Source organism: Conger conger, chromosome 14 (genome assembly GCF_963514075.1).
Source record: "Conger conger chromosome 14, fConCon1.1, whole genome shotgun sequence".
NCBI classification, from domain to species: Eukaryota; Metazoa; Chordata; class Actinopteri; order Anguilliformes; family Congridae; genus Conger; species Conger conger.
In genome coordinates this window covers 18,429,130-18,454,628 of record NC_083773.1, presented here as the reverse complement: position 1 = coordinate 18,454,628, position 25,499 = coordinate 18,429,130, and the positions used below count along the sequence as shown (strand labels likewise).

The 25,499-nt window shown below is 44.3% G+C and overlaps 1 protein-coding gene across 1 annotated transcript in view; it reads right to left on the bottom strand.

Annotated features, from left to right (window-relative positions):
• Window positions 1-1,271: 1,271 nt before the first annotated feature.
• The window catches only part of LOC133109391 (plexin-A2-like), a 66,450-nt gene continuing 42,222 nt past the window's right edge, over window positions 1,272-25,499 (bottom strand). Inside the window, exons 15-33 of the mRNA XM_061218715.1 lie at window positions 25,379-25,496; window positions 24,730-24,866; window positions 22,799-22,966; window positions 21,811-21,904; window positions 19,672-19,911; window positions 19,415-19,558; window positions 18,238-18,472; window positions 17,417-17,559; window positions 16,249-16,517; window positions 14,485-14,551; window positions 13,732-13,878; window positions 12,486-12,645; window positions 12,271-12,374; window positions 10,501-10,597; window positions 9,031-9,224; window positions 8,053-8,222; window positions 7,416-7,628; window positions 5,364-5,514; window positions 1,272-4,817 (exon numbers count right to left, since the gene is read on the bottom strand). Coding sequence (XP_061074699.1) covers window positions 4,722-4,817; window positions 5,364-5,514; window positions 7,416-7,628; window positions 8,053-8,222; window positions 9,031-9,224; window positions 10,501-10,597; window positions 12,271-12,374; window positions 12,486-12,645; window positions 13,732-13,878; window positions 14,485-14,551; window positions 16,249-16,517; window positions 17,417-17,559; window positions 18,238-18,472; window positions 19,415-19,558; window positions 19,672-19,911; window positions 21,811-21,904; window positions 22,799-22,966; window positions 24,730-24,866; window positions 25,379-25,496 — 2,947 coding nt within the window. The 3' untranslated portion in view covers window positions 1,272-4,721. The remainder of the gene's footprint in view (window positions 4,818-5,363; window positions 5,515-7,415; window positions 7,629-8,052; window positions 8,223-9,030; window positions 9,225-10,500; window positions 10,598-12,270; window positions 12,375-12,485; window positions 12,646-13,731; window positions 13,879-14,484; window positions 14,552-16,248; window positions 16,518-17,416; window positions 17,560-18,237; window positions 18,473-19,414; window positions 19,559-19,671; window positions 19,912-21,810; window positions 21,905-22,798; window positions 22,967-24,729; window positions 24,867-25,378; window positions 25,497-25,499) is intronic.

Here is a 25,499-nt window from a genome sequence, read left to right as displayed (position 1 = left end):
CACAGCCTTAGAGTGGATCCAATCTTATCTCTCTGGCCGGTCCTCCCAGGTGTCCTGGGCTGGAGGAGTGTCAACCCCTTGCCCCCTTGTTACAGGAGTCCCCCAGGGCTCAGTCCTCGGTCCCCTCCTCTTCTCCATCTACACGAGATCCCTTGGCCCCGTTATCACTGCTCATGGCATCTCCTATCATTGTTATGCCGATGACACCCAACTCTTTCTCTGCTTCCCCCCATCAGACACACAGGTCTCTACCCGTATCTCCGCCTGCCTGAGAGACATCCAGAGCTGGATGGGCAACCACCATCTAAAGCTCAACCCAGGTAAGACAGAGGTAATCTTCATCCCTGCTTTAACCTCTCCCTTCTCTGATTTCTCCATCTCACTAGGGGATACCACAGTGACCTCATCCCCTAGTGCAAGAAACCTTGGAGTGGTGATGGACAACAGGCTATCCTTCTCCGAGAACATCACTACAGTGACCCGGGTGTGCAGGTTCTTCCTGTACAACATCCGGAGAATCCGACCCTTTCTCACCACTTACTCCACTCAGCTCCTTGTTCAAGCAATGGTCCTGTCCCGTCTGGACTATTGCAATTCTCTGCTGGCTGGCCTTCCAGCATCTGCCATCAGACCCCTACAACTCATCCAGAATGCTGTAGCCCGTCTGGGATTCAATGTTCCCAGACATTCACATGTCACATACCAGGCATACCAGGCAGTTAAAGGATCAGCCCCTGTATATATTCAATCCCTTATCAAGACCTATACACCAACAAGACCCCTCCGTTCTGCCACTTCGTGCCGTCTGGCGCCTCCCCCTCGCCACACCTGCACTTCACGCTCACGACTGCCGTGTGTCCTGGTCCCACGATGGTGGAATGACCTGCCGGTGGATGTCAGAACGGCAGAGTCTCTGACCCATCTCTTCAGGCTACACCTTTCCCTCCCAAACTCACAATCACCGTGATTAGCCTTAGACCGTAATGGCTCTTGTGTATAGATATCGTTACTTGTATAGGTATTGTTGTTTTTATTGGCTGTTATATTCTAGCTGCCAACTGTGGTATGCTAGTTTGAAAGTTGATTGTACTCTTCAAGGGTTCTGAATTTCTATATGTTTACACTAGGACTCGGAACTGTACAGGTCCGTTTAATTTGCACTTTGTTGTACGTCGCTCTGCATAAGAGCGTCTGCTAAATGCCACGTAATGTAATATAATGTAATGTGTGTAACCCGTGGTCCTTGTTGAGCAGTAGGAATTCCTCCACAATTTTGGCTTTTAACCAGTAGAAAGTTTTATCAATATACAACAACAATACACAGTGGCTTTCAAAATAAGTATACTTCATACAATATTTACAATAGGTACACAATGAATTGTCATAAAAAGATAAATAAATATTAAAATAATTTCGATTTCATACAATCTTCACAACACGTCCAGTATAAAACAAGCAAACAACAACAACAACAACAACAACAACAACAACAAAAAAACAGACATCATGGAACATCATCTTATTTCAGGGGTGTCCAATTTTATCCAGAAAGGGCAGTGTGTGCAGGTTGTTGTTTTAGCACAGGACTAACACAGCTGATTCTACTCATCAAGGTCTTGATTAAAGACCACGATTAGTTCATTAGTATAATCAGGTGTGTTACTGCTGGGTTAAAACAAAACCTGCACCCATGCCGGCCCTTTTAGGATAAGATTGGACACCTCTGTCTTAGTTATTTGAATTCACTCCAGTTTCTACCATGAATACGAATTGCATGCCATGTTCTTTAAAAAAAACAAAAAACAACTGGATATCGACGTTAACACACATTCTGTGATTTAAATCACGTCAGAATCTCCAGCTTCAGTTAAAGTTTAAAAGAGAAACGCAGAAAGGAGGGTTATTCAGTGACAGAATGAGGGGTCATCTCCCTCAGTGAAGAAGAGGAGGATGAAAAAGGAGAGAGAGAGAAGCATATGGCACTGAAAGGCTGAATACAGACACGGATGGAAAGGTGCTCTGCTTTACCCCGCCTACATCCCCTTGTTCCTAAAAGGGGTTTTCAGACAGCAGAGTTAAAGGACTGGCTCTTTCTCCTTCTGTAACACAATTCAAACACAGCCATAAGGCCAGCATCACCAGTCCCTTTGACTAGTTTAATCATATTCTGCTTTGAGAGGGTCATAGGACAGACAGAACAGAACCGTCATACAGGCATGTATCATAGTAACTGCATTCCAAATGTGGAAACAAACAGATAAATAAGTACATTTAAAGCTTATTTCTCCTACCAATATAACCTTGATGAATATTTGACATACATTCTACTTATGTTAAGTATCGTCTGTGATGTAAACATTGGGCATGACAGTTGTATTGTATGTATTACATGTATTAAAGTTTGGCATTTGGTTGTTGAAATTATCAGTTCTTGCTGCACGCTTGGGTATGAACCACTGGTCTGAGATTCTGAAACCTGGATGAATTCCTCACGCCACTGCAGTCGGTGTGTGGGGAACATTCTAGCACAAAATGGCTGCCGTGTACCACTTAGGTGGGTGCTACACACTAGTGGTGGTGGTTAATGTGAGTTTCCCCCTCATCACTGTAAAAAAGCACTTTGAGATTCCACATTTAAAAGCGTTATCCACATTTAAATAAATATTATTATCATTATAATTATAATTATAATTATAATAATAATAATAATTATTATTATTATGTCGCTGTCGTTAAATGGTAAATGGCAGGCATTTATATAGCGCCTTTATCCAAAGCGCTGTACAATTGATGCTTCTCCATTCACCCATTCATACACACACTCACACACCGACGGCGATTGGCTGCCATGCAAGGCCCCGACCAGCTCGTCAGGAGCATTTGGGGGTTAGGTGTCTTGCTCAGGGACACTTCGACACAGCCCAGGCGGGGGATCGAACCGGCAACCCTCCGACTGCCAGACGACTGCTCTTACTGCTCTTACTGCCTGAGCCATGTCGTTAATGTACTGTAAGATGAGCAACCCATAGAATAACCAACGCCAACATCACGGCATCTGAAATAGTTCCTGGAGCCAGTCTGACGTTCCTTAAACTGATTAAAATCTACCCATAATGCCTTTCATCATTCAGTATTAAGACCTTGTGCAGTGCTGGAGATTCATTTTTTTAATATTTAATTTAATTTTCAATGAAATTAATTTCCTTTGGGCTTGATGTAGAAAATATATTTCTACAGCTTGTCCATAAAATATGACAATGCAGGCAAAAAGATAACAGTGCTTCACAACGTGTCTTTCCTTGTGGAAGATATGACCATCAAGAGCAAAATATCAATAAATAATCACATACACATTTGAAAAAAAAATAAAAATTGCCTTTTCTTTTTCAATCAGAATACGAGAATTGGGATAACTGACGCATATGCTGTTGCTGAGTAATGTCCAGTACTCAGAACCCAAGGGCAATTCATCACAAATGACAATACCATCACATACAGTACACTGCCACACCAACACCATTCCATTATAGAAGATACACACCCAATTGTAGCCATTCATATAAATGCAGACTTTTGTCAATAAATATCAATGCTTTAAAATGAGATTTCAACATGGCATAACTTTTGGCAAGGTCACAACCTGAAAGGCTGCACATATCATGCACTGATAAGCGGACTGGAGTTGGTATCTCCATTCAGCATTGAGTGAGTGAAATAGCCTTGAAGTGCAATTAAACAAAGACACTTTACTCCTCTACGGTATGACGCAGAAACTCACAATAACATTTAAAGCTGAGAGTGGGCCCAGCTCTTTGAAGAGCAGGTTTTTCGGAATGTTTTTGTTTCAACATTCTAAGTTGGCGTTCTAGAACCCCACTGCTCTCAGTCACCAGTAGTGACTGTCACATCATCATTAGAATGTTCTTAATCACAAACTTCTGATATCACGCCTTAATAGCCCCCAGAAGCCAGGCCTGGGCGCGGAGGGAAGAGAACAATGAATCCAAATCCACTTAAGAGTCTGAAAATAGCCCCTTCCAGGTGCAATCCTTTCTGAACATCTACCTCAGGCTGATTAGACTGCAGTTGAATTTATGTAATCACTCTGATAAGCGGGCAGACGCAAAAGATAAGAGTCCTGTGGGGGTTTCATATCCACCACACTGTGGCACTTTTCAGCTTGCGGTTAGCCACATCAATTGTGGCAGACGCTGAGAATAGAAGAAAGAAAACTGAGCCAAGCCACTTTGATGATACTGGAAGAACAGAAATAAATAAATATGGTGTCTGAAATATCGTTGGTGTACAGTATGTCTGTGAGGATTGAGGCTTCCTCGGAGAGATCAGACTCCTGGGTGCGGTCATCCTCCTTGTAGCCTCATCAGGAGTTCAGCAAACAGTCGCTGCGCTGCTTCTGGCCTTCAGTGTCGCAAAGAAGGCATGTGACTGATCTGGAAGCCTGTTCCACATCTCTCTCTCTCAGTCTCCTCGATTGTCCTGGTCTCCATGGCAACCAGAGTGGAGCCCTGCACAGCTCCTGAAGTAGCCTGGAGCAGCCATCTTGTTTTAAAAGTGGTTCAAAGTTTCAAAGTCACGCAAGTCTTTAGAGAAACAGAGGAGTGCCTGTCTGTTTCTAGGTGTCTCAGCTAGCTCGGTGTGGACCATGCCCTGGGTTCACTTCTTATTTTCTCCCCCCTTTTCTCTCTTTTTCTCTCTCTCTCTCAGCTCTCGAGGGACATGGCTCCAATCAACTGGCCCAACTTTTGGGCCAGACGCTGCTTCCTGGCCTGGTTGTCCTGCTCCAATGCTGCTAGAATCTAGAGATGGAACGAGAAGGACCATGAGATACACAAAACAGCCCAACAGTGAAGAAGTCACCACCTGCAAAAAAGTCTATCTTAACACACATTTTAGTCTTACATCTCATTTGTTTCTCTTAAATAGAAAATATTAGCTTGTTTTAAGTTACGGTTTGATTGACAAGTAAAACTCTTACCCCATTGGTGAGTCAAACTGTCATACCTCATTGGCTATATTTTTGTCTTATTTAGAAAAAATGTTTTGAAAAAATTTGAAAACATATATATATATGGCTGCCCTGTTGAAAATTGAGCTGGTCAACCAGCAGTTTCAAAACATAGCTTGATCTGGTCATACCATGTCAAGCTGGGAGCTGGTCTGATCTGGTCAACCAGCTACCATTTGTTTCAAAACCTAGCTTGAGCTGTTTTTTTCCAGCAGGGTGTTCAGGCCTTTTCTGTGTGTGGTCTGTAGATTAGCAGATTACAGGCATCTGTACATATGATGTTTTCTGGGTGTGGGCTGTACAGTATGATCAGGTGAGTATCCGTACAGCACAGTACCTCCTGGCTGTACTTGCTGACGTAGCAGTAGATCTCGTGGAGGGCACTCAGCATGTTGAACTCTGAGGAGTGCAGACGGGCCTGCTCAGCCAGGTAAGCATTCATGTCCTGGTCACTGATGGCAGGCAGACGACTGATATCTGCGTAGTACCTGGTAAAACACACACACACACACATACACACGCGCACTACATTCAGCTGACATTTAGCTATTGAATAACCTGGGGCACCTAACCAAAAATGACCATACAGAGATGGAGAGTGGACTATGTTGTTGACTATGTTGACTATCAGAGTTGGTCATTGAAAGCAGGGAGGCAAAATGGCCACCAGCCTCTGTTCCCTAGACCAGGACAAAGTAAGATAACATTTCTGAAAAGTGCATAAATTGTTTCAGGTTAATATAATGCTGGAAAAGCAATTGGCAATGGCTACAAGACACACCTAAATGATGTTGTAGCAACAATCTGAGCATCTTATTGTTAAAAAGGTAATGAGATATGTAGGCAATGGCGGATTAAACTGTTTTTTTTTATTGGTGTATACCAGTGGAGGCTGGTGACTTCCAGAATTGAGGAGGCCATTTTTTTCCGCTTGCTCACTTCACTCGCGATGGAATGTTCCCTGTTCTCTTATCTGTCTTTGTGCTGGCCAAAGGCATACTATTTGGAGTGTAAGCTACAGTCAGAAAGTTCTGGCTGATGAAATTCATTGTGCAGAGCTTAGCCTTGTGCCTTCCTGAAGAAATGACATTGCTGTAAGTCTATGAGCCTGCCTGATAATTAAGCTGAGAAATGACATTTGGATGTAATATAAATGCCAAGTGAACATGTGTAAAAGGCAGGAATTTTAATTATGTAGTTAAAAACAATTTTGTTTAGCTTACATCTTTCATTCTTCTACAGCTTCAACATGTAATCACCAATTTAATCAAGTTTAGCATATAAAAAAGATAAGATAACACTTTCTTTATCATATGTAGTTTTATTCAATATATTTAATATAAAATATGTAAAAATATGGTTCCAGTTGGCTTTATCTAACGTTAACGTTATCCACTAGAGGGCAGCACTCTATTCGTATTTAGAGTGAATTTCCTCACAGAGCAACAATTCGGTAATTTGATATGGAAGATTATTAAATTGACTTGTAATAAAACGAAATGGACTACATTAAAAATAAAACTGTTCAATAAATCCCAAATGGTGTCTAACATGACCTATTGAATGTCATTCTCACTCCCTAGTATCTGGAATCTGCATATCTCCAGCCCAAGATCTCAAATTGCGCTAGAATCTCACCGACTTCCGAGGTAGTTTTAAGCAAAAGTGTTTGGCCAAATGAGCTATAAACTCCAGGGATGATAGCCAGGGGTGTTCTCTAAATTTCCTGAAAAGCACACTCGTAGCCACTATGGCGAGTGTTTGTTTGACTGAAGTGACTAGCGAATTCTCAAAATGGCTTCTGTGTTGAATAGGAAAGGAAAGGATAGTTGATTCCAAATGAACCAGTAGCATGTGATTGGACGAACAAAATGTCAATCTTTCAGCCCTGGACACAATGCATGGTGAGGCCAGGCCTCCGTTGCCCACCCATTTTCAGTGATCTGGCCAATCACATATTGGCATGAAAAAAAATGCATTACATTGACTTCTATGAGAATCTCATTTCCTAGGGGAGGCCTGGCCTGGCCTGGCCTCCCTTAATACAAACTGATAGGGAAATCTGGCCTGTTGCTTTACAATTGCAATATTGGGTTTTAGCCATGGGAAAATTTAGATTTATGAACAAAACTAAAATAATATGAATATAAAAAATAAAAAATATGTTTTTTGTTAAAATAAATAAATAAAATAAATATATTTATAGTTTTTTTTAAATCTCTCTCTTCTCTCAAATTATTGGGGAGGCCAGGCCTCCTCCACCTCTATGGAGGAGCCTCCACTGGTGTATACCAATAAAAATAAAAAAACCCTTTAAAAAGGTTTTGATCACATTTCATGAAGCACACCTTTGCTTTTTATCTTGAAAGTGTTATCTTAAAAGTCCCACCTCTCCACCCAGCTCTTGTAGCTGGGGATGTCCTTGGCGTAGAGAAGCTTGTTGGAGGGCGAGTCTTTTCCCAGACGGTGCTCTGAGGTGGAGCAGGAGTCCATGAAGGTCTGAGCCACCACCGACAGGCAGGCGTCCGTGATGCTGTTCTTGTGGATGTCAAAGACGAACTGAGGGTTCTTAATCACATTTACCCAGAACCTCAGTGGCAGGCTGGGAAAGAGAAGGGATTGGACAACGTTTTGGCCATTGTTTTTGATTGAGTGTCAGGTAGTGTATGATATGTTTACACAGCAGAAAATGACTGGCTTAACAAGCCTTTTGTTCTTTTGATATGACTTATTTTTACTTATTTTAGCTCATTTTAAGTTGCTTTTTGTTTTAGTAATGAAATATCTTACCCCATTAACAAATCTTGAAATTAATTAAACTTGTCATACATCATTGGCAATATTTTGTCTTGTTTTAGTCAAAAGAAGTAAAATAAATTTGATTTTAAGTCTCAATATAAGACCAAAATACTTGTTGAGACTGACTTATTTTTTAGGTTTTTGCAGGTTTTCGCAGATTCTGTTCCTGTCTGACCGGTGCAGTACCCCTCCCAGCCTGAGGAGGGCAGTGTCTCTCAGGGGCTCACCAGTTGCTCTTCCAGGTGTGGCGCACGTCCACGTCGTAGATGCCGTGTTTATCGGCCTGCTCGTCCAGGAAGTCGAACATGTACTTTATGGCAAGGGGCAGGGCGCTACCACGATGCGCGGTGCTGAAGAGAGTCTCGAACAGGTCGTCCACAAACTTCTGCAGCGTGCCCTGAGCAACAGAGGAACAGAGAGACGTCAGCACGCTTACTGCTCCCTCACACCCTCATATCACGACTGTAGAGTTTAGGGGAGGTGCAAAGGGACAGCATTTTTGGAAGATTACGGGGTTTCACCCCAAGCTGGCCTCTGAGACCAACCAGGTCATCGCCAGCAAAAAACACTCATCCTAATCAAACATTAATAAAACAACATTTTTGATCCATAAAATGTGTGTAAAAGAGAAGATTCTCACTGAGCTAATGGTCACACAATCATATTTTTATAATGAAAAAGCCAGTCCTTTACATATTAAAATATGGGTGGGGTTCACCAAAAATCTACCAAATCAAAGCAAAGCACTGCTTTGGTCTGTAACTTTGACTGACAACATCGTAGAGCCAACTGAAAATTTCCACTGAAAATATTAAAATCCTTGTAGCCCTCCTTAGACACTCTCATCAGGGTTCTAAACCAATCGGAGCTGGAGACACCCTATCAAGAAAGTGGGAGTTCTAGAATATTCCCACTCCACACCTAGAACTAGAACTAGAACGATGCGAGCATCCACACCGCTGAATGATGACGCTCTGTACATAGTCTCTCGGCTATGTCATCTGCCATTATGCAGGCGACGCCCTGTAAATTTGGATGGAATTTGATTGGCTGTCAGCTGGCCGATCCCAATGATATCGTTCCACACTGTCATTGTCGTGATACTGTAGTTGTGGTGTGGACTCCACTGGTGAAACACTGGTGAAATAGACGGCCCACAGACAGAAAGGTGCATTAAAGTGTAGCCCAGTTGGCGGTGAAGGTACCTTGGTGGCCAGCAGACGGGTCAGGTAGATCTCTGACACCATCTTGCTGCCGCGGTCGCCCTCCTTCTGCTCTCCATGGTCATGGTTTTTGACCAGGTGCCACACCCTGACCCCGCTCTCCAGGTCAGGGGTGATCATGGGGGCGCGGGAACGCAGACTGTCAGGGCTCCCGGAGGCGTTGCGGAGCGCCGAATCTGTCAGAGAGGGGGGCAGAGTTACCCTCCCCTAGCTGCCATTGTTCATGAGCACAAACACTTCTGAAATTTCACACAGCACCAAAGCTCTTTGAAGTTTGGGAGTTTAAAGGACTGCAGATCCCTCTCTCTGGCGTAACAGCGTATCATTAGCTCCAGCACGGTTCTCCGACAGCGTGCCGAGCCCCCCCCCGTCACCCCCCCCCCCCACACACACACACACCACACACACACACACACACGCCACACACACACACACACCACACACACACACGCCACACACACACACACACCACACACACACGCCACACACACACACCGCACACACACACACGCACACACACACACATGCCACACACACACACACCGCACACACACACACGCCACACACACACACACGCACACACACACACACGCACACACACACACACGCCACACACACACATGCCACACAGATCACGGAACAGATGCCTTTCCCCTGCTGACAGCCTTCCTCCGCCACAGCCCAAATCTGAACATGAAAAAGACTTCGAAAAAAGTTTACCCTTTTAAAAAGAGAAAAGAAATAAAAAAAACACACAGCCTGCGAAAACGGAATCAACAGCGCCCTCTGAGAACGCTTCTTTCCTGGAGACACAGAGGGGCTCCTGGGAGTTTTCAGTCTTAAAGGAGACAGGGTCTCACCTGGGTTGAAAGGGAGCGCGTTCACGCGGAACAGGAAAGAGAAGCCACTGAGCTTTGAGATGCACTGGAGCCTGAAGGCCGCGCGTAGCTCTCTGTTCTCCTGCGTTACCAGCGGCTGTCAGTACAGCCTTTGATGAGATGGGGCCAGGCTCATGTGTTGGCCATGCACCGGGTAATAGCCCGTCTGTCACACAGGTAGCATATACCCCTAATACATTCACATGAATGAGAGAGGACCAATTGTGTTGTCCTGGGACCATGGGATGTAGCCAGCAGTCTCTGCTCCTTGTAGAACACAAAACTACTCTCCCATAATCTCCTTCATCTTCTTCTTTCTCTTTCCTTTCACTGCACTCACTTCTCTACATACAGCATCATAAAGCCTTACGCCTTTTCAACCACACTTACAGAGCTCACAGCATGTAAAACAATTAAAAATTAATTTCATCATCTGCAAGTTTCATCTTGTGCATGGAGAATAATATAATGTCATCATGGAAATATAATGTATAATAACTGAAATGATCTGGTGAAGGTTTCTGGATAGCAGACAGAGTGTATAACTGGGTGGAGGATGGTGGGGTAGACTTGCCATATCTGCTGATGGTGCGTGGGATGCTAGCCAGGGGGGGGACGTTGTAGGACGATGTCTGCTTGGGCACCAATGCCACCACAGAGCAGTCTGAAACCTGCAGGAAGGAAGCCACAGAGAAGGAGAATAAAAAGCCCACCCTCATTTCAGTTTCTACTTTATTCAGGCAGGGAGACAGCTGAGAGTAACAGAGAAGGAACCGCAGCTCAGAAGGTGCCATAGCAGGGAATCGAACACATACCCCAGTGCAAAAGGTATGGACAAAGAGCCTATAAAGGTACAAACACTTGTCACTAGGGTGGTACCCTAGAGGTACACAAAATACACCTAGCCAGCAAGACATAACTAATTTGCACCCATTATGCCAGTAAAAAGGTATGTACATCAGTGTGTACATACTTTCAGTCTAGTACATGGTTTAAGAGCTGGCTTCCCCGGTGCCACACACCTTGCCTCAGACAAGGACCGGCCTGGCAGTGTTTGGCTTTGTGTGGTCTGATTTAGTTTAAGGTCAGGGTGGTCCCCATAAACACCTGCAGTATATAAAACTACAGTAAAATGCATGGCCAACGGCAAGGGTTTAATGCGGTTTTAAAAAGCTTTGAGTCCAAGGATTGTTTACTCGGCACACGTTTAGGCTAGCTAGCGGAGAAAACCACTGTGCGTTAAACATGTCAGAGGCCATGGGTGATTTTTAGCAAATGCTTAGCGTTAGCGTCATCCCCATTAACCCTGGCTACAGAAGATATGCAGAAAATTCTGTGGGTTCAGCAGTCCAACGCTTTACACTCATTGCCCTATATCCTGGAAGTTATTTTGCATAAAAGCCAATAATCAAATGGCAGGCATAATAAAGCTTTAGACCAGGGGACGGCAACCCTGGTCCTGGAGAGCCGCAGGGTGTGCTGGCTTTCGTTGTTACTTGGCATTAATTGATCAATGAAAGCCATTGATTACACAGTTAACTCACCTCACCTGGTTTCTTGGGTCTGAATGGGTTGCTTATTTTAAGGTGGAGACGAAAGCCAGCACACCCTGTGGCTCTCCAGGGCCAGGGTTGCCGACCCCTGGTCTAACTGGTCAACCAGCTACCAGCTACCAGCTGTTTCAAAACCTAGCGTGAACTTTTTTTTCAACAGTTATTCAGGCACATCAATACACGTAGCCAAAATCTCAGATGAGGTAAACGTAGGGCTAATAATTCCTTAAAAGAAACCAAAAACTGATATGGCTCTCATTGCCTCCTCTGTTTTAGATCATTGGGTGTAAAGGGATTACATAATCAGGCAGGTTTGTAATGGCCATGAATAACTGAAAGGAACATTTGAGCAATTGGACTCAAACTAATAGTTCCAGAAGGCCCTAGAAAGGGTTCTGCCAACATCTCGTCAGCTGGCAGCTCCAAAGACATTTAGATTTTAATTTGTTATACTTTATTGAACCCCGTGATTTCTCCTCTGCATTTGGAGGGTTGGAGCAGAAGAGCTGTTCAGTTGGCTTATGATATTCCCCCCGAAGCAAAGTCATTTTGGGAAAACAAAACCAAAACGATGTTTGTGCCACATCGGTTGCCTGAACTGCAAATGAATGAACAATCTTCTCAGCCACACAACCTCCCCTGCCTTTGATTTCACCTCATGTTCTCATGTTCTCCCAACCACATCCACCATCCCCCCCCCACTCCAACCCCAACAAAGCACACCTCATTCAGCTGTGGGAAGTGGACATACTGTGCTGTCAGGCTGTATGTTGGAGCGTGGTGGTTCTGACCTGGTAGTGCATGAGGGTGTTGAGGCGTTTCCAGTCATTGTCGATCTTCGTGGTGATGTCTTCATCCTGCAGCACCACACGCCCCAACTGCCCCTGCCGCCACTCTGGGGTTAGAGCACAAAGTCACATGTTTAGCTGGACCCTGATATGTGTTTAAATGAATGTGGCTTAATACAGAGTGTCAGTTATTCAGTGTGCCAGATAATGGGGCTCACCCAAGTCCATATTGACAGCTCTGGGTCTCTGGGAGAAGGGCACATTCTTATACACGGCGTCCAGGATCTTCTCTTTCACCTGAGTGACTGTGTCACAGTTCAGCACCTTCACCGGGACCTCTGGGCTGTTTTCATTACCGGGGTTCACACAGCGCAGGGTCTGTGAGGGACAGAGAGGGGAGGGGGCCACATTACACAAGACAGGATTATTTCCCAGCATGCCACGCACCAGAACACTGCGTAAAATGACTTAAGTATCTTAGCGTTTTCGTCTTTTACTTTTTGTCTCAAATAGAAAATATTAACTTGTTTTAAATTACTGTTTGCTTGACCACTGAAGTTTTATTATCCCATTGGAAAATCTTTAAATAAGTCAAACTGTCTCACCTCAATGGCAATATTTAGCAAACAAATCTCTTATTTAGCAAACAAAGTACAAGGAATAAAATAATGTTAAAATATAAGACTAAAATTCTTGTTGAAAAGCACAATACTTTTTCCGTTTTTGCAGGGCTTTATCCACATGTGGGTACTTTTACAGTGTCTTTAAAAAGCATCTTAGTCTTATATTTAGACTTTAAATCTTATTTCTATTACTTTTTTTGCTAAATGAGACAAAAAAACTGCCAATAAGGTGAAAAAGTGTGACTCATTTCAAGATTTGCCAATGGGGTGAGAGAATTTTACTTGTCAAGCAAACAGTAACTTAAAACAAGCCAATATTTTCTACGTGAGAGAAATAAAACTTATTACAATCTTATTACAAGACAAAAACTGCTCGTTTAATAGACTCACCAGCTTCTGAGCATACATATCGCACCTCTGAAGGGTCAGGGGCTCCATTTCCCAGTGTTATCAAACAGGGAGACATATTTAGCACACCAATCAACACCTGCCAGATATCCCTGTCTGATGTTCCCATGGACCCAGCTATATCAAATGCAGCTATTTTAGTTTCATAAGAAGTAAAAAGGTAAAGTGTCCACACAGATTCATTTTGGAGGAAATTGCTTGTAATCTTGTAAAGTACTTGGCAGTTATTGTCCTTTGTTGCAAATTCATGAAACAAATACTAAATTCAATACGTATGTGGTATGTTAAGATGAACAGAAATAATATTTTCTGAAAAATACTGTAGTTGCTGCATATATTCCCAAAATTATATTGGGAACTTTAACAGCTGTAGTTTCTATATATATATTGTGTTTGAGCCCATGCAGGCGTGTGTGTCTACGTTAAGACTAACCAAAGTTTTGTAGTCGATCTGCTGGCGGATGAGCTTGTCTTCGCTCAGGGAGTATCTGGCCTCTCCTGTAATGGAGTCTATGGGACCCTTCTCCATCTGCTGCTTAATAGCACAGTACAACATGAAGAGAGGCTCCCCAACACACTCCTGTGTTTACAGAGAGAGGGGAGGGAGAGGGAGGGGGAAGGGGAGACGAGGGAGAAAGAGCAAGAGAGAGGGGAGGAGACAGAGAGAGGGGTAAATAGAATGGAAGATAGGAGGAAATAATTAAACAGAGTCACAGAGAGTCACAAAACAAAAGTATGGCAAACAACCTACACAATCAAAACATGATCAACAGTGGATGATACAACAATCTAATTTACTGTCCATTCATTCAGGCAATGGTAATAGCTGGGGAACTGGTCATATAACTGTGAGAATATACTGTAGGTTCAATTCTCATCCCTGTTGAAAAAGACCACCTGGGATTCTAAACTGGTCTTAGCTGGTTAACCTGGCAGAGTAAACAGGTGGCTAAAGACATAGCTTAAACCAGCTTGAACCACTTTAGTGGATGTTTCAAATGAAATTTTCAGCAGGGCTGCCATTCAACCATTGAGCAAGGAGGCATCTCAGGTATATATAAATGGATTGTATGTGAAAGAGTCTGAACCGTGAAAGTGACTCTGGATAAAATTCTAAAAAATAAAGTCTTAAAATTAATGAACTAATGAACTGTGGCCCCTGTCTTCAGACTAGTCTCCAGTTTACCTTCAGGAATTTGTGGAGCAGAAAGGTAAACCAGTTTGTCAGCATCTTCTCAGCGACAGATTCTGTTCTGAAATTCAAAAACAGACACTAGTGTAAAAAACTTTATCCATCTTTGAAGTGCGTAGGAGGAAGGCCTTACATATGCAGCTTTGGCATGTAGTCTACAGGCATATGACTGACCAATAGGGGTCACGAGAGGCTTTAAAACGCAGACCCCAAGCTGACTGAGCCATCCTATACCCTGGGCAAAGCAATCATCAATTGTGCCTTGTCCTATGGTGCTACCGGCCACAAGTTTGATCCATGGAGCCCATTCTTCCAGCACAAAATGGTGTACTAATCGAAAAGCACCCACCCAAAAGCCCTCACTTTAACATGAGTGGCCACATGTTTAAAAAAATGTTGAAACAGCATTCAACATCTGTCGGTTCATGGTCCACCACTTCACACAGAGAGGCATCTCTGAAAATCTGTCAATTCTGTCAGTCTGAGCCAAACATGAGGGGCTCTCTGCTGACACTGCAACTCCAAGGTAGATATCGGCTAAAAACCCCCCTTTTCATGTTCTTCCCTGCGGAAGGCAGGAAGGCCCATGGGAGTAAATCCAAGAATAGCAAAGAAGAAGAGGAAGAAGAAAGAGTCCGGAATTATCTGAGAAAAGCGTGAAAGAGTGCGTGTGAATGTACAGGAGCTGACAGAATGGAATCAGCAATAATTAGATGTGATGGGCTCCCGGATGACAGGATGATCAATTATCCACAGTAAAAACCTAAAAATAAGTCAGTCTTAACAAGTATTTTAATATTTCTGCTACTTATTTCCTATATAAGACAGAGGAAAGCCACTTTGACTAATTTCAAGATTTATACTTTTTATACTAAAAAATATTTTAAGTTTCATTACTTCATTACTACACTACATTCCTAAAACACTTAAGGCTTTTTCTTACAGTGTGTTGCATTTCTCACTGAGGGCTGATAGGGAACACAGAACTGAGGGCTGATAGCGAACACAGAAGATCTGGGACATACTGTAAGCATCCAATGATCTGATTGTTAATCAGTCGTTAATCAGAAGAAGACATCCGCCTCTGTGCCGTTGCCTTGGCTTCCCTCAAATCAACATTTCCAAACTTCTCAAAAACATTCAGCTTTTGATCGATACTTTTGGTAAAATTCAGCAGTGGGCACAGGAAAAGGTCTCTTTTCTTTCGCTAAATAAAGTCTTCACTTATGAAATTTGATTAGAAAGTGTAATTGGAAATTTGATGAGAGGCAGAACGTCACACAGCGGGTGAAGTAAACATAATGTTTCCCTCTGACTGAATTAAAAACTGTGGGGGGGAACATCACACAGAGTGAGCACAGTAAAGAGGGAAGACTGTGACTGGTCTGTTTGTCTTTGTGGAAGTTGAAACAGTAGGAGAGACCAGATGAAACAAAGCCTTGTTGTTGATTAAACTTGGCTCAGACCAACCCTGCCCATTAACAAACCCAGTGTATGAGCATGCTCACTTAAGTGTAATAAAACTTAAAATCATTAAATATAAATATAAAAATCATATAAATAATATTTGAAGTCTAAATATAAAAAAAAGATTACTGTTAAGACTGACTTATTTTTTTGCTGTGCTCAGATCACATTAACCAAGTGGGAGTCTGTTTGCTGTGAGTGAGTGTGTAAAAGGGTGAGTGAGTATAAATGAGTGAGTGAGTGAATGAGAGGGTGAATGAGTATGACTGAGAGATGGATCAGAGGCCTTACCTGCGCAGAAGCAGCTTGGGGTGGTTCTTGCTCTCCAGGTTGCGGGCGATGAGGTCGGACAGCAGATGTTTGAGGATGTCGGTGGCGTACTCCAGGCGGCCCTGCAGGGCGGTCATGATGAGGGACGCCACGTTGCCACGGTCGCGCATGGAGAAGCCACGCTGCAGCTCCAGCGTTCGGATGAAGGTCAGCAGGAACACTTTGTTATTGAGGAGCTGAGCGAACAGACGTAAGGCTTTCTCCACTGATGCCTGCCTGTTTCCCGAGACCTGGATGTCCCCACAAATACAGATATGTGAGTAAACACACATGCAGGAACACACACACACATACTGAACAAACAGCCACAGGGCTTTCTCCACTGACATCTGCCTGTTCCCTGAGACCTGGGCAGGGTGTCCCCACAAGTACAGATATATGAGTAAACAAACACACTCACATGGACACACACACTCTGAGCAAACAGCCATAGGGCTTTCTCCACTAACCTCTGTCTGTTCCCTGAGACCTGGGCAGGGTGTCCCCACAAGTACAGATATATGAGTAAACAAACACACTCACATGGACACACTCACTCTGAGCAAACAGCCATAGGGCTTTCTCCACTAACCTCTGTCTGTTCCCTGAGACCTGGGCAGGGTGTCCCCACAAGTACAGATATATGAGTAAACACACACACTCACATGGACACACACACTCTGAGCAAACAGCCATAGGGCTTTCTCCACTAACCTCTGTCTGTTCCCTGAGACCTGGGCAGGGTGTCCCCACAAGTACAGATTAAACACACACACACACAGTGTGCTCTAGCAGGATCGGACCCTGAGGTACTCAGCGTTTATTTAGAACCCACATATTTAGCACAGTTAGCTGCTCCTGTATCAGACAGGTCGCAAGACCAGTAGCAGCTTTAGATAAAAAATGTAAATGTAAGGTGAAAAACTGTGTGAGACCTGCATGCCATCTTTGGCTCTAGCTATATGTAAAATACCATTTTTAAAGCTAGCACTCACTGTTATAATGTTATTTACAGCAGTGGTTCCTAGACTTTCCAATCGATTAACAATAACGTAGGTGTAGTAGATTACCAAGCAGTAATCCTAGCAACCAAAGCCTCCCCCCGCCCAATTATCTGCCCTCCCCAGGAGTGTCATGCTGTGCCCCCCACCTCCAGCTCCCTCAGGACGGGGTGGTCCTCAATCCCTGGGAAGAGCACCCTCATGGCGTAGGTGCGATAGTCCAGGTGGGGGATACCTGCCCGGTCCAGGTCATTGGTCAGCTCGTTAATGTCTGTCTGGAGCTCGGCGAAGGCTGAGGTGGGAACAACCAGGTTCAGAGAGGTCCTCCCAGTATTTCATTCCAATCACTGGGTTTTGCTAATTAGAACAATTCTACAGCCAAGTGGCAAACTAATGAGTGAAATCAGTTGGCTGAGTTCATGGGTGGAAGAAACACATGGCAGGACTTTTACTTTCTGACGCACATCAGGGCTGGCCTGCTATATCACTCTGCCTGAGTATAAGCAACACAAACACAGCTGATTGATAAATCCACTCAAGTCTTCTGCCTGGTGCCAGTTTGTCTAATCTAAGCCTGTCAAACTCCAGTCCTTGAGGGCCACAGTCTCTGCTAGTTTCCTGTGTGTTATATACATAATAGCCATTGATTGGCTAAAGAGTCCACACACTTTGTTCTTAAGTACTTAATTGATTGCTGGAACCAAAAGGAAGATAAAAAGTACCCACAGACACTGCGGTCCTCCAGGAGCGGTGTTTGATACCCCGGACCTAGACTCTCAATAAAAACTCATGACTGAATTCAGCCTTTTGTTGTTGGTATTTGAGGGTGTGGGTGAATGAGAGGCATTCATTGTAAAGCACTTAGTGTAGCATTAGTTGCTTGAAAAAGTGCTATATAAACGCAGTCCATTTACCATTTTAACAGTTAAAATGTTTTAACCAGTTTAACAGTTCCCTGGGGGAAGCTCACCTTCCTTGCACTCCAGGGCGACTCGAGACTCCAGGGAGTCCATCTGCATCTGCAGGCGTTTGAGGGTGAGGTCGTTCTGCTGGGACTTGCGCCTGTAGGCGAGGAGGACGAGGGAGACGCTGATGAAAAGCAGGCCCCCGCCAACCGCCATGGCAACGATGGCGGGGAGAGTGAGCGCGCTGTCCGACAGGAAGTGCACCGTGCCCGGGGAGACGTGGAGCCCCCCCACCTGGACCTGAACACACACAACACATAAATAAATACACACATACATACACACAAACACACATGCATATATACACTTATACATACAGTACATACACACGTATAAGTAGACACACACTCATACACATGCACACATAAATACATAAACACACATACATATACACACAATCACTTGTATACACTCACTCACTTACACATGCACATACACACAAACACACACAAAAGCACAGACACGTATGTACACATACACACACACACACAGGGACACACATACAGAAACACATAAACACACACATACTCCATCCATCCATCCATTATCTTAACCCGTTTATCCTGAACAGGGTCGCAGGGGGGCTGGAGCCTATCCCAGTGTACATTGGGAGAAAGGCAAGAATACACCCTCGACAGGTCGCCAATCCATCGCAGGGCACACACACCATTCACTCACACACTCATACCTACGGGCAATTTAGACTCTCCAATCAGCCTAACCTGCATGTCTTTGGACTGTGGGAGGAAATCAAAGTACCCGGAGGAAACCCACACAAACACAGGGAGAACATGCAAACTCCACTCAGAGACCGGGATTCGAATCCAGGACCTCCTTGCTGTGAGGCGGCAGTGCTACCCACTGCACCATCCTTCTGAACTGTACAAACACATCCCTGTTCAAAGCTCAAGCTAAGTTTTGAAACAGTTGGTAGCTGGTCATTTCTAGATTTTACACCAGGGATCTGTATTACTTGTTATATCTTTTAAGATTTACAAGCACTGAAACAGTGTAAATTACACACAGACATACAGACAGAGAGCAGAGAGAGACAGACGGACAGGCACACAGCCTGACAGACAGAGCAGACATACAGACTGATACGCAGACAGACAGACAGACAGACAGAGTTGACATGCAGACAGAGACCAGACAGACAGACAGACAGACTGACTGACTGACCAGGACTTTGTGCTGGCCGGTGAGGTTGGGTGGCTCACACAGAAGCTGTGTCTCTGAGACCGTTAGCGAGCAGGGCGTGTCACCAATCAGCACCGTGTAATTAAGCCTGGCCCCGCCCATAGCTGGGGGCACCAGATTCCTGCCCTTTAGGGAGAAAAGGGTGGTGAGAATAATACAGTGAAACGATATCATAGTTAGATATTCTGTAGTGTAACATTCTGTAATGAGCTGTGTCTCAGTGTACCCTCCCGCGGTACCTTCAGGATGACGGGGGACCCGGGTTTCTGCTCCAGGACCCCGGACGTGCTGAGCGGCTCGAAGGCAGGGTTAGGGTAGTATGTGAAGCTGGTGCTGTTGTAGGTGAGCAGGGCCTGCACATTATTAAAGATGAATCCCAGCTCGTCCGCGTGCCTCAGGGACTCTGCCCCCGACAGGAAATCCAGCCCCAGGGGCGGGGCATAGCAGCTGAGTGTGGAGGTGTTCAGCACCTTACACACCTGACAGAGAGACAGAAAGAGAGAGAGAGAGAGAGAGAGAGAGAGAGAAGGAAGGAAGGAGAGAGAAGGAGGGAGGGAGAGAGAGGGAGAGAGGAGGAGGGAGAGAGAGGGTGGCTGTTGCAATTAATGTATCTCAATGCTTTTGCAACAAAAGTTCATATCATGCAAATTAATAATTCGAATTTGAATTTGAGAGAGGGGGACAGAGAGAGAGGGAAAGAGAAGAAGGGGGTAGAGAGAGAGACAAAGAAAGGGAAGAGGGAGAGGGGGGAGAAAAATGCACATCCTCTCTCCACTGTAATAAATATTGTATGGACACAGCCTCACTAACTGCTGCATATGTCATTGGCACAGAGGCTCAATAACTGTCAATCTGCAGATACTTATGATTTACATATGTACACTGTATATCAGTGGCATAAACATGACAGTATGTATATGTTGTTCTTCTTAATGTTTTATGTGTGTATAATGTGGTACGCTAAGGAAGCTGCATTTATATGAATAGTTTGTAGAGTTTTTTTTTTTGTTTTTTGCAACATTTGCATTGACAACACAGTTCATGCCATGCTGCCGAAAGCTACTTGAAAATTGAACAAATTGAAAGAAAGAGAGAGACACACCGAGAGAGGGGGAAAGACAAAGAGAGAGTGAGAGTGTGAGATTTTTGAGGGATATAGTTCTGTTTTCCACCCCCAGTTTTGAGGAAAGTGTTCTTTTTTACCTCTGCCGTACGTTTATCTCTCGCCCCCGCAGACAGCACTGACTGCTGCGCTATATCTTGAGCTGAGCAGTAAACGCACTTTGTCACCATTAAGCATTCCCCCTCATCGCTGGATTACATTTCCTGACACCGTGCCTCCAGGCTGCAAGATGCTACTCTACTTCTTAAAAACATTATTTATTTTTCCATTTCTAAATTTGACTTGAACAGAAAGCATTCACCACCCTGTATCCATTTAAAACACCTCACAATCTCGCCACCAGGGGGAGCCAAGTGGCCGCAAGTGGTGAAGAGAGCGAGAGAGAGAGAGAGAGGGAGAGGGAGAGAGGGGGAGAGAGAGCGAGGGAAAGAGGGAGATACAAAGAGGAGGAGGAACAGAAAAAAACCTTTACAACTATACACCGCAAGGAGAGGGTAATAAAAAGGGTCTGACTGCTTATCTACTGCAGCTGACACAACAGGCGCAGTCAGGAGGTCTTCAGTAAAAACATGAGCACTGCCAAGAGATGAGGCTTGTGGTCATGTGATTGGTGGACTGTTTGGGTCAAAGGTTAATTGGAACATTTGACACAAACACCTCTATCCAAATCAAATAAAAAAAGCTGTAAATAGGGTACATGTGGTCACTGACTGGATTTTATTTGTGAGTCAACTATCCCAGCGGGCTCTCTGTTGCAGTCCTGCACTGCGGGTTTATTATTCTACATACATAATGAGCTCCATTCTTTGAGCTGAACAATTCATTTCAGTGAGATACTCTGGTATAAAAACCTCTCAGGTGTGTTACAGTTGGTCGTAAAACAGCATTGAAAAAATGGCTGAGGGAGACAAACCAAGGATGCTGCAGGAAAACAGAGCCAGATGTAATGCATGTCTTTATATCTTCAAAAGCAGCCGAAGTAACTCACCCTGGGACACTGTCTGACCCCGAAACGCATGTGCAAGTTGTACATACACACAGAACACACACACACATACGATACATTCACACAGAATACACACACACCCATAGGGTACATACACACAGAACACACACACACATATACACACACATACGATACATACACACAGAACACACACACACACACATCCTTTCTCCTAGAAGAAATGACTGTACATAAACCAGTTTTCTGAAATCAGCTGTTCCAGAAGAGGTCTGGGTTTTCAGCACTCACATTGACGGACTCCCGGCCGCCGTATTTCACCCTGATCCGAGGCTCCTGAACCACGTCTAAGTTGGTACCAGTGACGGTCAGAGGGGTGTGTCCACTGTCAGAGAGAGAAAGGTCAGGGGGCGTGGGGGGTTAATCAACAACTTACAAGAATGCATTCAGTTAAGCAATACGGCAAGATCCGTGTAACGTGTAGCTCAGATTACGCGCATACAACTAATGACACAATATTTATTTTTGGATATTATCTGAAAGTAACAGTTTGTGTAGAGAGATACCAGTTACAAACTGTATTGGATTTACAATGCCTGGAGAACACCCACTCAGCGTTCAGGATTGAAATAACCCTTTTTATAATTAACGTCAGGCATATAGAAATATAGAAAGACTTTTTCAGTCTTTTACACTTCTTAAATGAACTGGTATCAAAAGTAGAGTTTCTTTTGAAATGTAGAAAGTTATACGCTGTGACAGTCTTAGGACCTGTGTGGTTCAAAGAACCACACAGAATACCACAAAGACACATTAGGAGAACTAAATGGAGCTTTCACTCTGGCTTAGTTGCTCTGATTGCTATAATTTAATAACCGAAGATCACTTAGGCACAATGTCCTCTTGTCATTTTCAGTTCAGGGGCATGTTCAATCAGAAAACATTGTGCTACGTTTCTCTGTGGTTTCCAGGTTGAACGAGATGTTTCCTCCCAACGTTGTGCAATGGTTCGCAACAGGCTTTGAGGTATGTTCGCTGCCGTTTGGTCAGGGGAGTAGCCCGAATCAATAATGACATAGACCTTTGCATTGACACCTGGAGAACAGCTTCTCAGATGCTATAGGAGCAAACCGTACCTCCATCAGTCAGTCCGCCCACGGTTTGCAACAGGATGTTGACTGCGTCACCGTTTCAGTTTAACTAAAAGTTTAGTCACGTTTCGCCGGGGGTGAGCGTGACCCTGGTGTGAACGGGGCGGGGTGATGAGAGGCGCGGGTACCTGGTGATGCTCCACTCTGGTTCGATGCGTTGGACGGTGGGGTCCTCGATGTATCTGAAGGCCAGGTTCCCCTTCAGCCCAGCCCGGTCCACTCGAACCCTCACCGGCACCGGGCCCAGACCGGTCAGGGAGGGGGCAGAGACACACACAATCTCCATCGCGGTCCGTCTGTGGAAAGACGAGGGGGGGTGGGGGTGTGTTCAGGGGGGGTCCTGCACACTTTTCAGGATGAGTCCCACTCTTCCTGCATCAAATAAAACTGCATGGACTACCAATACACCAAGTGCTACCACCTCTTACACTCTTTAAAAAAAGGGTTCTGAAAGGGTTCTTTCGCTTGATTCCATAGAGGAACCCTTTTTAGTTCTTTATGGAACCATCTATCATTGCTGTGAAGTGTGAAAACTTCAAGACAAAGAACGTGTTAACTTGATAGGGTCCTTTTGTGGAATCACAGGGTTCCTATTGTAACCATTTTGAGTGTACCAACCACCAACAAGGGAAAATGACGGATGGTCGCAATATCCCTTTCTGACCTTAAATCAGTTTAGTAGAATTTCAATACTGATCCAGGATCAGTTTTAAAGGGCACGGTTTCATATAGACATGAAGGATTTCCAAGGTTTTCAAAATCTCACAACAAAAAAGAAAAAATACTTTAAGGCATCATATGTCATCTAAATGTCATTTTTTAGATAGAAATTTCAATTATTCTGGAGGAGCGTTAGAATAATGTCAGCTGCCTGTGTGTGATCTCTCACGTCGTCTAGTGCCCTGGAGTCAGTGATACTGTTCACTTGCACCCCATACCACCATCTTACCCCACACACACACATTTCTCCACTCCCGCATTGGTGAATTGAAAGCCAGTGCTGTAATTAATTAAGTATGTGTCATTAGCCTCATAGCATCATGTCCCCCACTAATCTTTAACCTTGCAGAGCAGGAGCTTTTTTTCTAAAAGGGTAGAAATGTGTGTAAAATAGGTAAAATAGTCCTGGACCAAGTCACAGGCGGGGGCAGGGGGGGTGTGTAACAGGCCTCTCCTGTGCCCTGCCTTCAGACATTCGTCAGTCTGTTCCTGGGTGCTGATAGATAAAAAGTTTGTGGAAAAACTTCTCAGAAAAAGAACTTCCTGCTACAGCAGGGATGTGGGTGGGATGGGGTAGGGGGGGGGGGGGGGGAGTTACTGGGGCATTGAAAACAGCCAGGTGTTCTGTCAGTCTCTGATCTGAAAAACGGGAGAGACAGATGTAGGGAGGGAGGGAGACGGAGGAGCTGTGTGTTTTTTTTTCCAACTGGAAGTAAAAGAACCAACGGAGATATAGCTGTGCTTTCCCAGTTAGTGATAATCTGCACCATGCCATGAATACACACTTGGGTCTAATCACATTTCAGCGATCTGGAGCACGCTGTCTGCATACTAAAATAAAACAAGGATGCCACATTCACAGTCAATACGCAAGAAGATTACGAGGGTAATCTTTGCTAATAGCACATTCAGCATGTGTGCCTAATGCTCAGCCTAATTAGTGCAGGAATGGAGATGAACGCCTACACTTTGCCAAAGAAATCACACAACCTTCCTAAAATAACCAGATATTGACACTATGAAATGCGCCTAAAAGGGTATATCCTATAGGTACATAGAATGGTACCCCTAGCCAGCAACATATATTTAATTTGTACCTTTTTTGCTTGGAAAACATACTCATCTGTGCCAAAAGTGAACATTTCTGTACTTTCTGGGTGCATTTGGGAAATTCCATCCTTGAAGAACAAAAACGTACCTCCATTGTGACGTAAGAGGGTAGGACTTGGTTCTAACTGGTCAGGTATGGGCTGTGGACATGTCAAACTTCCACAGGTTACTGTGACAACAGTGGAGCTCAGGAAAGAGGAGAGATGTGTTCTGTGGAACAGTTTCTCACCCGTAGAACTCGCAGGTCTGATTCCCGAACTTGACCTCCACGTTACTCCCCGCTCCCAGGCTCTCCCCCAGGATGGTCACCTTCGTGCCCCCAGATTCAGGCCCCCGGTTGGGGGAGATTGCTTTTACTGATGGGGTCTGGAAACAGGACAAAAACACTGATATGGTATTTCAATTAATTGAAATAGCATATCTGCTAAGAAGATTCTTTTATTACGGGTTATTAACACAGCTCATATGAAACATCCATACACACTATTACAACTATATACACACATATTACACATGTATACAAACATATTACACATCTATACACACATATTACAGACATTATACATCCAGACACACAAACAGGTATTAAGGTCGAGGTACGTATCTCGCTCATGGGCTCATATTTTATGTGCCCAGTGTTTAACCTGTATATCGGGGGTGGGTAATTCCAGTCTTATTTATGCAGGGTTACAGCAATTACCCTGGCCAAATGGGCCAATGAGCTAAATGAGCTAGAAGTACTCATGAGCTCGGTTCCAGATTACTTCAGTTTGTGTCCAATTGTGTAAAGTGAAAGGTGAAAATTCTCTGGATTAAGCGGTATCTCAGAAGTGGCAGTAGTGTAAGGACAGCACCGGAGAAAGTGCAGATGAAGGTACCATGAAGGAGTAAAGCTGTGAGGATCGGGTCCGGAGTTCTGGTAGGCACTCCCCAATGCACAGCTGGACCGGGCCGGGCCTGTTCTCCTGAGGGGCGGCATCCATCTCACACACAATCCTG